The sequence below is a fragment of the Pseudonaja textilis genome, chromosome 1, assembly GCF_049901715.1.
Source record: "Pseudonaja textilis isolate UNSWEBS1 chromosome 1, rPseTex1.2, whole genome shotgun sequence".
Classification (NCBI taxonomy): domain Eukaryota; kingdom Metazoa; phylum Chordata; class Lepidosauria; order Squamata; family Elapidae; genus Pseudonaja; species Pseudonaja textilis.
The window spans coordinates 23093663-23107078 of record NC_141990.1 but is presented as its reverse complement, the minus strand read 5'-3'; the positions used below and the strand labels follow the sequence as shown (position 1 = coordinate 23107078).

General features: G+C 42.9%; 1 protein-coding gene, 1 long non-coding RNA gene and 2 other non-coding genes across 8 annotated transcripts in view; 3 read left to right on the top strand and 1 right to left on the bottom strand.

Moving 5' to 3' along the window:
* The window catches only part of LOC113441472 (uncharacterized), an 11362-nt gene extending 6134 nt beyond the window's left edge, over positions 1 to 5228 (bottom strand). Inside the window, exons 1-2 of one of the 2 annotated variants that reach the window (XM_026708493.2) lie at positions 5047 to 5228; positions 58 to 280 (exon numbers count right to left, since the gene is read on the bottom strand). In XM_026708493.2, coding sequence (XP_026564278.1) covers positions 58 to 266 — 209 coding nt within the window. In that variant the 5' untranslated portion in view covers positions 267 to 280; positions 5047 to 5228. Of the gene's footprint in view, positions 1 to 57; positions 281 to 1389; positions 1450 to 5046 lie in introns of those variants that run through there. The other variant, XM_087928608.1, reaches the window with a different exon arrangement.
* Positions 5229 to 5309: 81 nt separating this feature from the next.
* LOC113441474 (uncharacterized) lies at positions 5310 to 13213 on the top strand. Of its 4 annotated transcripts, XR_015742531.1 has the most exons (6): positions 5310 to 5612; positions 8660 to 8775; positions 10327 to 10411; positions 10607 to 10672; positions 11770 to 11941; positions 12252 to 13213. It is a non-coding gene; the product is annotated as an uncharacterized LOC113441474 (long non-coding RNA). The 4 variants fall into 4 exon arrangements; XR_003374850.2 differs by lacking the exons at positions 5310 to 5612; positions 8660 to 8775 and adding an exon at positions 9704 to 9927; XR_015742532.1 differs by lacking the exons at positions 5310 to 5612; positions 8660 to 8775 and adding an exon at positions 9793 to 9927 and having other exon boundaries at positions 11770 to 11937.
* On the top strand, positions 10094 to 10164 carry LOC113441634 (small nucleolar RNA SNORD49). The gene has a single exon (XR_003374873.1). It is a non-coding gene; the product is annotated as a small nucleolar RNA SNORD49 (small nucleolar RNA).
* Positions 10459 to 10532, top strand: LOC113441638 (small nucleolar RNA SNORD65). Its single transcript, XR_003374877.1, has one exon. It is a non-coding gene; the product is annotated as a small nucleolar RNA SNORD65 (small nucleolar RNA).
* Positions 13214 to 13416: the final 203 nt, after the last annotated feature.

The following is a 13416-nucleotide window of genomic DNA, read 5'->3' as shown; positions in this document are numbered from 1 at the left end:
GTATATTGGTAGACACTGGCATAAAGAGCCCATCCCGAAGCACCCTTGAGTGACTACCTGAGGTCCCGGTACATGCTGGAATGGATGATTCTTCCCATGGCATCTTCTTTCTCCTCTGTGTAAATCCAGGTGCCTCCCAAGCGATCCGAGGCCTCAAATACCACGGGTGGAGCAAAAGTCCGAGAAGAGGCAAGGATGTGCCGTGCAGCACACAGTCCTGCCGCTCCTGCCCCAATTACTGCCACACGCAGTTTCGTTGGTACCATTTTGCAGAAAGGGTCTGCAGGGAAAAAGAAGGAGATGCTTGCAGTGAGCATTGCAAATGAGCCCTCCAAGTGATGCTGATTGAAGATGTCCAGGCAGGCAGATTTCCCTTTCACTCCAGCGGATAAGACAGAACAGTCACCACACTCAAAGTCCAAAAGATCATCGTTGGGATAACTGGCTTTGGCAAAACTTGGGGCTTTAGAGCAGGGGTCTCCAACCTTAGCAACTTGAAGACTTGTGGACTTCAACTCCCAGAATTCCTCAGCCAGCTTTGCTGGCTGAGGAATTCTGGGAGTTGAAGTCCACAAGTCTTCAAGTTGCCAAGGTTGGAGACCCTGCTTTGGAGAGTAATTTGTTAAGAACTGGAGGGGAGAAATAGATGAGCTATCTGAGCCTAGGATAGAAAGAGGTCATACAGATAATCCTCGACTTACAGCAGTTCATTTAGTGACTGTTCAAAGTTGCAATGGCACTGAATAATGTGACTTACGACTGTTTTTCACAGTTACAACCTTTGCAGCCATCCCCACAATCATGTGATCAAAATTCAGAGGCTTGGCAACTGGGTTCATATTTATGAGCGTTGTTGTTTCCCAAGGTCATGTGATCACCTTTTGCAACCTTCTCACAAGCAAACTTAGTGGGAAAAGCTGATTCACTTAGCAACCGGGTTACTAGCTTATCCGTTGTGGTGCTTCACTTAACAACTATGGTAAGAAAGATTGTAAAATGAGACAAAACTCACTTAATAATCTCACTTAACAGCAAACATTTTGGGCTCAATTGTGAACGTAAGTTGAGGACTACCCGTATTCCCAGAAAGAGACAAGATCTCAAACCATGGAGCCCTAGGCCCAACTCTGTTGCTATTCCTGTTTTATTTCTTCTCCGGTCCCCATCAGGACTGCTGGTAGATCAGTAACTATTGACCACAACTCCTCCTTTTGCAGGTACATCTCCATCTTTACTCTCCAGGAAAGGTAGTTTGTCTCATTTAGCTAAGATACCACGAAACCTCCTCCCATTACGCTGACGGAAGCCATGTTGCTTGTTTCCGTTGCAAGCACTAACTACAAACTAACCCCGATTCATAGCCCCTCTGACTCTGGTGGAAGCTCTCACTGGGTTTTTCTTCTCTCTGGTTTCTCTAGTCACTTTGGCCTTCTCTCTGGACTGGGGCCTCTTAAAGTGGTAACGGGTCAAATAACCCTGATGACTCATTCCTACCATGACGTCATCATTATAGCATTACAGTATTACAGCATTGCAGCATCATGGCAGCTGGTCAGCTCTTAAAGTTATTTCCCTGACACTTTCTATAAAACAAACAAAATTAGTTTGGGCTAGAAACACTAGGCTGTAGTGTTCCTAGGAATGAGTATCAGCACTTAATTTCAGAAAGGCACACAAAAAAAGCAAGATGCAAAGCACCTTTCCAATAGTTCCATTGCTGTGGCTGTTGCTAAGCCGATGAAAAGCACATCAAAAATCTTCAGGACTTCACCTCTGAATATACATTTGTTGCATAAGCACATAGAGATAAGCTGTGCCTCCTCTAACAGGTAGGAACAAGAGTTGCCTCCAATCCCCTCCATCTAGCATGACCTTTGCCCTTTGTATCTTGTTCCTGAAAGGGACAAGCCAACCATATTGATGATTAAATAGTTAGCTTGTGGATTAACTGGACGTGCTTAGTCATGATTACTTGTTTTCCTCTTTGACTTTATTCTTTTCCTCTCCCCTTTGACTTTTTTCCTTTCCCCAATAAAACTGCAGTAGAAAAGACCATAGAGCAAGACATTGAGATAAAGATAAACAAATTATCCCCTGGAAGCAATTTTCCATTGCAACATGAGAATTCCCCCATTCAAAGCACTGATCTTGTAGGCAGTGAGAAATCAAATGAGCCCTTACAGCTGTTTTTGAGTCTTTCCAGGTTTGCTAGCTGGGGAATTCTGGGAGTTGAAATCCACACGTCTTCAAGCTGAGCCGCGGTGGCACAGTGGTTCGAGTGCAGTACTGCAGGCTACTTCTGCTGACTGCTGGCTGCCTATAGTTCAAACCTCACCAGGCTCAAGGTTGACTCAGCCTTCCAACCTTCCGAGGTCAGTAAAATAAGGACCCAGATTGTTGGGGGCAATATGCTGACTCTGTAAACTGCTTAGAGAGGACTGTAAAGCAGTATATAAGTCTCAGTGCTATTGTTATTGCTATTGCCAAGGCACAGAAACACTGGCCTAGGCCAAGACTCAAGATCTTCATTCCACTGAAGTAGCATGGCATTCTCCTGCTTTCCTTAACCTCACCTCTCTCTCCCACCTGAAGCAAAGCTCAGGTTCTATGCCAGTACTAATATTGTGCATACTGAGCTCCTTTTCCTTGTAAGCTTTACAAGAATTCATCCTTTTGCTTATTTCCCCAAATATCATTGAAATGAACAATGCAATAATCTCTGGCTGAGTTTGTACAACATTAATGATTGGCTCAGTTAAAGACCTTACAGTCGCAATCACACAATAAGATAAGGTTGATTACTGTTAATTTGGATTGCTTTTAGGGTGACTCAGTCTGTTGTGCAAACTCCATCTATCTAGTTAATTTATGTTTCAACACTGTCAATTTAGAAAATGAATTACTTCAGTAGCTAATTTAAGCATAATATGTAAGCCCATCTGTGATGACAAATGACTGATACTGATAGTTTGTTCTTTAAGAATGCTTGACAATGAAAGTTCCCATAATATTAGCTTATCAAGTTTTTTGCCTGGAACAGCTCTTGCAAGCTCAGGACTAATTGCTTTTTAATCAAAGGGATAAATGGGCTGGCTGGGCTAAGTAATGGTAGTCCTCAACTACCATCACAATAGAGCCCAACCTTTTGGTTGCTCAGGGAAACATTTGTTAAGTGAGTTTTGCTCCATTTGATGACCTTTCTTGCCACAATTGTTAAGTGAATCACTGCAGTTGTTCATTTAGTAACCCAGTTGTTAAGTGAATCTGGTTTCCCATTGACTTTGCTTGTCAGAAGGTTGCAAAATGTGGTCCTATGACCCCAGGACACTGCAACCACTGCAACCTATCATAAATATAAACCAAGTTGCCAAGCATCTGAATTTTGTTCACGTGACTACAGGGATGCTGCAATGTAAATGTGAAAAATGGTTTTTTTTCTAATTTTGAACTGTCACTAAATGAACTGTTGTAAATCAAGGATTGCCTGTATATGCTTTAGCCTTTGGCAACAATAGCCTCAAAGCAAAAGTGCTTCTCTTTACGAACAGGTGCAGAGAGGAGAGAGGGTGAAACCAAAGTGTTCCCCCATAATCTGGTTCTGAGAGTTACAGATTTTGAGAGCCGGCCAGCCAGCACCTACAAGGTATTCTGGATAATATAGCTTGGGAAGCCTATCCATCAAATTAAATTCAGTTGTCTATGTCAGCCCCCCCGCCCAACTTGAACACTTTAAGACTTGTGGACTTCAACTCTCAGAATTCTGGGAGTTGAAGTCCACAAGTCTTAAAGTTGCCAGGTTTGGAGACCTCTAATCTATGTGCTGTATGAATTACCTCCTTTGAACATGTCCCCAGTCTCACACCGGATTGATTCTGGAAACTCTGTCCTGCTCGAAAATCTTGAGTGGGTTCTCACAACTTGGTTAAAACGGTTAGCGTGGTTCCAATCAATGTTTTAAGTGATTCAGGCCACATGTATCACACAACATGTAGCTCACTGCTTTGGACAGACCATGGGCTGCGAATACAGCAATTGCATTTATTAAGCCAGGATTAGGATGCTTGTCAAGCCAGCCTTCAAATTAAGACATGAGGGACCCTGGGCCCTCTCTGTGCTGATCAGAGCCGCTGACAGTTTTGGTAGAATTGTTCATTTCAGCTGCAACTCAACTCCCAGAGGTTCCCCGGGGCTCGTCCTTCCAAACTTGTTATCAAAACAAGGATGGCCGCCCTGACAAAGGAACAGCATGGAGGAAACCCCAGTAATTCAAAAAGAGGGCTGTGAAAATATTTAGATCCTTCACATCCCAGACACAAACTATTTCAACTCCTTCCCTCAAAACGACGCTATAGAGCATTGCACACCAGAACAACTAGACACAAGGACAGTTTTTTCCCAAACGCCATCACTCTGCTAAACAAATAATTCCCTCAATACTGTCCAACTATTTACAAAGTCTGCACTACTACTACTGTGAATCTTCTCATCACTCCCTATCGCCCATCCCCTCCCACTTGTGACTGTATGACTGTAACTTTGTCGCTTGTATCCTTATGATTTATATTGACTGTTTCCTAGTATGATTTGATTGCTTATTGTACCCTGTGACTATCATTAAGTGTTGTACCTTCTGATTCTCGACTCTTGACGAATGTATCTTTTCTTTTAAGTACACTGAAAGCATTTGCACCAAGACAAATTCCTTGTGTGTCCAATCACACTTGGCCAGTAAAGAATCCTATCCTATCTTATCCTATCCTATCCTATCCTATCCTAATTAGTGAGCCAGCCCAGCGTTTTGCAAAGTTCCGTTTAGCTACCAAGAGAGTCTCAGGGCCGAGAATGACACTCCGACCGGTGTGGCAGCGAGCGGTGTAGCATCTTGCCCACCAACTCCTCGGCTGATTCATTAGGGGGCCTCCTCCAGAGCTGGGAACTTTTCGATGCCCGCAAACCAAGTCGGGGTGTTTTCCCTTTCTGTTTGCGTGCACGCACGCGCGATTCTTCAGCCGCCGCCGCCGCCGCCCCCAAGGCGGAAACTCTTACCGCTCGTAGCCTGGTCACAGCAACTCGAGTCTCCCTCCGTCCCTGGTTGGTGGCGAGGCAGAGTCCAACGCGATCAGTCCCTTCGCTCCTCCGGGCCTGAACGGAGGAGGCGGGGTAGCAGCAGCAACTGCAGGCTCTTCCTGGCGCCTGCTTTGGGTCTCTATCCACGCTCTACCCGGGAAGGCGGGAAAGGGAGCGAGCGGCCAATTATAGGGCAAGGCAAAGGGCAGCGCTGCCCTTCTTCCGAGGGACCATCCCCCGCCCTTGGCCCAGGGAGGCAGAACGGCTGACAGACGGTGTGACCTGGCTGAAGGATCCCCGGGAGAATCCTTCTCTCCTCCCCTCAGCTCCTAGCAAGAAAATGGCTATCTGGAGGGTGTGGAATTTTCTTTCTTTCCCCTCAAACATCCCTTGACTGGAAAAGAGATCGTGTAGCCTGCTTTAAACACCAGGCTAGAAACCAGGAGACCGTGAGTTCTAGTGCCAGCTTAGCCATGAAATACTGTCTTTTTCTCTCAGCCCAATTCACCTCTCAGGATTCTCGTTGGGAAAATAGAAGGAGGAAGGTGTGTATGTTCACCACCTTGAGTTATTTGTGAAAATAATAAAGGGATACAAATACCTGCATACATAAATTAATGTGCATCAGGCACATTCTGCTTCCTTTATGTTTCTTTTACTTTTGGGTATAAGTCACAGTGCTTTGTTTTGCTATTCTTTCCACCTTCTGTTTTTCAGTAAAATTGGATGGTGCAATGCCCTTTAATGTAAGTTGTGTTTTGCAGAATAAAACTCTGGATAACATATTAGAGATTTAAAGATTTCTAGTAGAACCTGCAGTAGCTCAGAAATCGGTATTGGCCGATGAGTTTTGCAAGTCTATTATAGCACCACTAGAGGGAGCTCTGATCAGCTCACAGCACAGTACTGTATTGCCTATGTACCAGAACTCAACATTCAGGGACAACAGTGAAGATGAGGCTGATTTGAGAACATTTAGTGGAATTGGAAAACAGCTGTGCTGGTGCTGATTCCATGGACTCTATGATGAATATGCCCTTCATTCTTCTCCTTGGACTTAGCTCTAAAGTAATTTTTAAATTTTTGATTGTTCCAATATTTATCTTTTGTAAGCTACCCAGAGTCATCGGAACAATGAGATGGACAGTTACAAATGGAATAAAATGAATACATAAATTGAATTCACTTGGGACCTGATGGCATAAATTTGAGGAACGTTTACTTTGAAAACAAGAACATTTCCTTTTAGTACTTTGCTAATGGATCTGGCCTCTTTCTTTCAAGGACTTTTTCCTTTATCTCTGCAAATGGGTACTACATCCAATGAACTCTAGAAAAGGGGGGAGATCTCGGTTAATCTGTTTTTGACAGCAGAGGATCTATTTTGTCCCCTCCAAGTTCCATGACTAAAGGATAGAGGGAAATGTGTTGTTTACCTTATGCAAAGTGGCCTTCTCTACATCTTCCTGCCAACACCAAACCTGTCCAGGTAGCATGCAAGATAAAGATGCTCAAGAGTTAAAGTAATCTGACCCAGAGGTCATGGTATTCAATCTTAGTGGAGATGAGGCAAGTGCCTTAGAGTCATGTGTGAACACAAAGCAGATCCAAAGTGGTTATGAGCTGTATCTGGAGGACAAACAGAGGCATATGTTCTATGCTGGCATATCAAACTAGAGATTGTTTTGGTAACTAGACATCCCACTACAAGGGAACTATATCAGAAAACCTGAACAATATTTGAATGGCGGTGTAGAAAAGGAATCTTATAGAAATAACACAAGGAACTGGAATTTCTGAGATTTTTACAAGCTGGATAGGCAAGGAGCAGCTGTAAAATATCCTGTGGAATACTGACTTGTAGTCCATTTTTCTGGACAATTGGGAGAGGCTCTTTCAGGGCACCCCCTATGCATGTTGGTTTCTTAAAGGCACAAATTTCATCTCCTAATTATCATTGGATTTTACGTCACTTTTCAAGGAAGTGATCATGTTCCCTTGTGTGCATTAAACAGTTTCCAATGAATATTCTTGGTGAGAAAATGTGTTTCCTAGTTACTCTAAGTCCAGCCAAGAGGGTTAGGAAATTCCTGTGAGGGAAGATTTATCTTTTTTACCAAGTTAAGGTGATGTTACCATGTTTCTCATAAAATAAGGCCACGTCTTATATTTTTCGGAGCCCCCCAAAAATGGCTAGGCCGTCTTTTCGGGGGTGACTTAATCCCCCCCCCTTGCATCCTCATCTAGAGCGCCCTGCGGGCAGCCTCGCCACCAGCTGCTCCTAACGGGTGATCATGGCAAAGTGCAGAGAGCTCCCTACTCCCACCAAACACCTTTGCTGCAGTCCCAAGACCTTTGGCACCCGCTGCTGTTGCTTTCCCTTCTGCCCATTCCGCTGCCACGTTTGGAGCTGCCGCTTCCATGTTTGGAGTGCTGCCACCATTTGGAGCACCGCCGTCATGTTTGGAGCTGCCGCTTCCGTGTTTGGAGTGCCGCCGCCGTTTGGAACACCGCCATCATGTTTGGAGCTGCCACTTCTGCGTTTGGAGCTGCCGCCGTGTTTGGAGTGGCGGCGGTGCTCCAAATGGCGGTGGTGCTCCAAACATGGAGCGGCAGCTCCAAACGCGGACATGGCAACTCCAAACAGCGGCAGTGCTCCAAACAGCGGTGGGGTTCCAAACGTGGAAGCGGCAGCTCCAAATGCGGAAGCGGCAGCTCCAAACAGCAGCAATGCTCCAAACAGCAGTGGTGCTTCAAATGTGGAAGTGGCAGCTCCAAACGCGGCGGCGGCATGGGCAGAAGGGAAATCAACAGCGGCAGGCGCTGAAGGTCTTGGGTCTGCCACAAAGGTGCTTGGCAGGAGTAGGGAGCTCTCTGTGCTCTGCCATGATCGCCCATTAGGAGCAGCTGGTGGTGAGGAATTGCTGCCCGTGGGGCGCTCCTAACAGCAAGTCCGCCCGCCCTTCCCCCCATTTTGCATGTTTTAAAATAGGCCTAAATTTGGGGGGAGGGGCTTAATTTCATTTTATGCCTACAAAACATGCTGGGTCTTCCTATTGGGGGAGGTCATATTGTTGGAGAAACGCGGTAAGTTCAAAACCATCTCTCAGACCTCAGGTGGACTCTAATTTTTATAGGGCACAAGATTCCATATAAACCTTGTTCTATGCCTATGGTGAATTCCAATATTAATTTTGGTTCCAAATTTCTGCCAAATCCTTTGAAGTGCTCAGAAGTTGGCATAAGCTAGATATGTACAGGACCTTCAGAACTTACATCAAGCACATCCAAGGGTGTGTCTGCTCATTTCCTCTTGGGCAAATGTTTTAGAAAGATGAGTAATAGCTTTCTCCTTCAGCAGATGGGTTAAGGAATGCATCACACTGGCCTATTCAGCAAAGCTACCCAGGGCTATTATTGTTCCCATGGGCAGATAAATTATCAGCCCTGTCACCAAGGGCTCTCCTGGATGGATGGTGACATAGTCCAGAAGCATCAACCCTCATGAAACATTATAAAAAGACAAGTTTGAATTTGCAGAGGCAGCTTATGTTCTGTCAGGGCTTCCTTAACCTTTTTTTCTCATCCCCAGGTTACTTCTTTTCTGGTTGGCTCTGTCTTCTTTTGGGTGCTCGAGAATGCCACTTTGGACAGGACTTATGAGGTCACCAAAGATGGACCTGACTGTCCCAACCTTGCAAGGGCTTAGTAAGTATCTTTATATTTACCATATTTATGCTCTAAAATGAACAGTGAACCATCTGATCATCATGTAACATATGCTAATTTACAGCTAATTACATCACTTTCTAATCTACATCACTTTCTGTCTAATTAATAAAACTTAATTTAGGCTCCTTTCATTGAAATCAGTTCATGCAACGGAGGGGTGGCAAAAAATTTGGGACCTGCCTTTTAGTAAGATGTCAAGTTATCACCAGTGTTGTAATGACGAGGCAGTCAAGGTGTTTGATCATAATCAAATGAATCATGATGAACTTTATTGTAGTCTTGCATTTATACACATTTTTAGTAATCCTCTAACATTGGTTAACTTTGGATTCTGCTTAACTTTAGTTACTGTTTAGCATAGTAATTAATTATCTCTAGTTAAAGTCTAACATATGTTTACTTCCTCTCTCTAATCCTCCTTTACATTAGTGATTTTGTTTGCCTGAGTTGTATTTGCTTTGTAAACATTCATTACCTGAGGTTTGCCATCAAGATAATAACATTCCTGCAATTACAATTCTATACACACCAGCAATCAGATCCATCTTAGGCGAACAAGACACTTCACAGTGAACCGGCCTATTCTATTTGGCTGCACCCAAGCATATTTGATCCGTGATTATAACAGCATCTTATGTGCAGATGCAGACAGTCTGACACTCGCTTCTCTTAGTTACGCTTGGTTTTTTATATATATATGGGAAATCCCGATTCTTAATTTGACACCACTAATCCCACTCATCCCCAACAATTATGTTGCAACTATTAGCGACTGCGCTCCTCTTGGGTTCAGCAATGTTCCGCGGTGAAAAGCACATCTCAGAAGATCAACCCTTTTTTTTAACCGCTGCTGTGCGCCTTTGCAGGCACGTCTCACTCCCTCTCCCCCCCTCCCCCCGCCCGTGTTATTGACCCGGAAATCTCCCAAGATATTCCCGCTTTCAAACCATTTCCGTTCTCCGCCCCCCCGTTTTTGCCGCCGCGAAATGGTATATTCAAACCAATCAGCAGCCACTTTTTTCCCGGTCCCCCCACCCGCCGTTCGAATGGTTTGTCCTCCGCCTTAAAAGAGACCGCGTGGAAGCGTCTCGCCCTTTTCCTCGCTGTCGCGGTTGACGTTGGAAGGAGGTGAGAGGTTTTATGGTGCCCCAGAAAAAGTGTGTGAATTGCGGGGGTGACGGGTCTGTCCTTGTCTGGGCCTTTTGCGAGCCAACGTTATCCCTTTGTTTTTGTTACCCGGCGGCCTGTGGCGCCTCGCGTGGGCCAAGAGTGAGCCTTTAATTTTTTCCCTTCGCGGGATGATGAAGCCGAGATAGGAAGTGCCGTCAGATGCGAGAACTGACGAAAGACTCCTCGTGGCTGACCGCAAGTTGCCCTTCCCTGCTATTTCTTCCTCCCGAGACGGGCCTAGGTTTAGTCCAGACAAAAAAAACGGAGGAAGAGGAGATAGGCCCAACCTCCCACCGCCATTACAGAAACCTTTTTTAAGGTGCTTTCTCATCTATCTTACCTTGCATTGTATTGCAGGCTTTCTTCCGCTGCCATGTGGGAACTGACTTCAAAAAACAGTGGAAAGGACCAGTATGTAGAGTTGCGGGAGGAACATGCAAAGGTAAATTTAAAAGCCTCTGAAGTTGGATAATATGGAAGGAAGGCTCACAGTGATGATATAAAACCTTATATATGCTGGAATTACCGGCAGACTTTTGCTGTTGAGATGGTTCTTTCTGAGGAGTCTCTATGGAGGGAAAGCCATTGTTCTCTCTATTACAAGCCTTTTTTCATTACAAGCCTGCCTTCTTTTCAGGGAGCCAGAAGCTGCCCTCCAAGATGAGTGATCGTGATTGAAATGCCAACTCTTACCTGGAAAGATGTAAGTCAAATGGATAATTATTGGCTTGTAAGGATGTGTGCAACGTGCAAAAATATTTTGAACCCAGAGCTATTATATCAGGTTCTGTTAAATAAATCAGATTTGATTCTGGATTTCAGGCAGTTTAGAATCAGGACAAGATATAATTTAGTTGCTGGGCTTCAGTGGAAATTTTGCGTGTTAAGTTTTGATAATGCTAGATAATGTCCTTAAGCAACAACTGGGATACAGATTTTTCAAACAAGCACAAGTAAGGTGTCACACTCCCATTATCATTTGCACCCAAAAAGATCCATTCCAGCTACATATTTAAAATTAAGTTTGATTTTTTTGTAAGTCCTTCGCTTTTAGCCAGGTTGGATATTATGCCTTCAGCAGTCCTTCCTGGGGTTCTTTGGTTATGTCCATGTGGCAATGGGTCAATAGAAGTTCTAGGCCATATACTATTATACTGTTCCTTATATAAAGTATCTATAGATTCTAGACAGACCCTTACATATCCTGTCTTGAAAAAATTTCCAGATAGGAAGCGCAATTTCTATTTTAATACTAGTACTCAGATACAAGGATATGAAAATAGCCTCTCAAGTTCTGTGCTACCATTTCTACAGTATGCTGTACCATTACTTAGGATTGGAGCTGATTTTATTTGGGTTCATTTTATTAACCATGTTTTAATTTTAGGCTCCATTATATTTAATGTTTCTCTCACATGTTGCACACGGATGTAAAACTTTATTCAATATTGCTTGTATCTGGCATTGGGACTAATAAAATTTGAATTGATAATCTGGATAAGGCAAGATTTTTTTCTTGACTTTCCTATTTGAGAGAAAACATGGCATCTATTAATTTTTTAAATAATTACTTTATAAATAATTGAATGCAACAAACATTCCTAATGTTCCTTCCCATTTTCCCCAGAATAACATCCCTGTGAGAGGGGTTGGGCCAAGAGAGCGACTGGCCCAACATCCTGCCAGCTTGCGCACCTAAGCTGGGACTAGAATTCAGTCTTGTTTTCTAGGGCTTCATCTTAACTTACTATATTAAACTAGTCTGGCAGCAGGAATTCCCAATTCTTTTTCTTTCTTTAGGTTTCTCTAATCTTCAAAGATGGAAGTCCATCCAGATTTCGTTGAAGAGGCTTGTACACTATTTGTACTGCTATGAACGTGGTTAAAATTAGACACCAGATTTGCATTATTTTAGTTGAGAAGTGAAAGATTTTAGAAGAATACACTTCTAAGATGATGCATGGAGAGGTAGGTAGGTATCTACTTCGTCCATTGGGTAGCTGAGACCCCATCTAGTAACTGGACAATTTGAAAAGCATTTTCAGATAAACATACTAAAAGAGATCTGTACATTTTAATGTTGGAATTTTAAATGTATTTTGGTGGGATTGATTTCTGCATCTTATTTTCAAAGGGCTTTGTTTGCCCAGGAATACTAATTAGGGATATTGTTCTTCTCCCTCAAGTTTGTTATAAGTGTTCACAAACTTCATATAAGAAGCCATTAATACAAGTAAAAAGTGCTTCAATGTTGTTAACCAATTTGTAAAATCTTGTTTCAGGCTTGGACAAACATTACTACAATTCAGTGCACTCAAGACTACAGAATGTGTCCATTTTTCTCTTGAGACCCTATGAAGACCTACATATTGGGGCAAAAAGTATTTTCTGAATTATTGTGGCAGTAAACTTACAAACTAACTCCTCTTCCCTTTGTTGTACACAATGAATGGGTCCAGTTTCAGAGCCCTGCAGTTGGCAGGGCTTAAAAATTCATCTTGCACCTCTTACAACAGCAATCTCAAAGGTATCCAGGCCCTGGGCCATCTAGGACTTCAGAGGTAACATTATTTTGAATGTATCCATAGACCAACTGATGGCTGGTACAGCTCCTAAAACAGTATTAAGGAGTCTTAAACACACTCCAAACCTATGAAATACTGGCCTTGCCGAAGGTTCTGGGTGGCTATATGGAAAATGAGTGGTACTACTGATAAGTTCCATCTGTTAACAGTTTCTGTTACTTTTCTGCAGGCTTTAAGTTTTTGTTTTACTTAATCCTGTAGATAATCTGTCCTTTAAAATGCCTGTTGAAGTTATATGAAAAAATAACACCATTTAAATTGTGAAATAAGACTACAGTGCAGCTAAGCCTAAAAAAAAATGAGCTAAAGAAATTGCAAATTTACAGTTTCATGACACCAGTATTGTTCTGCTTCTGTCAATTTTTTACCTAATGGAAATCCATGCAGATTATGGCATCTCTTCTGCCATTGTTTATCAATGTTACTGTGACTTGAGTTGGAGGTTCTCTGAAATATTTTGTTTCCTAAATATTCCTTTTATGATTGCTTATATCTAAAGATAGAAATGGAGGCGTGAGGAAACTTGGATATTGCCACCTGGCACATGTGGGTTTTTATTAAGACACGCACAAAATGTTAATTTTGTATAAGCAAATGCACTTAAGCAATTGCTTGTCTTGAGAGTGTAATTATGCTTCATAAACAGATGCACTGAATAATGCTTATTGTCTTAATTTTTTTCCTGGAATTGTGAGCTGGGCTACTAGTTTCCTGTAGGTGGGGGCAAAAGTCTTTTGCACTATTAGACCAACTCCATAGAAGGAATTAGTTCCAGTTGCAGATTTTGAGTTGCTTTACATCTCATGTGAGTTTCTAGTTTCCTGATCATTGCAGTTAAGGGACATAAAAAGTAAAATAATAC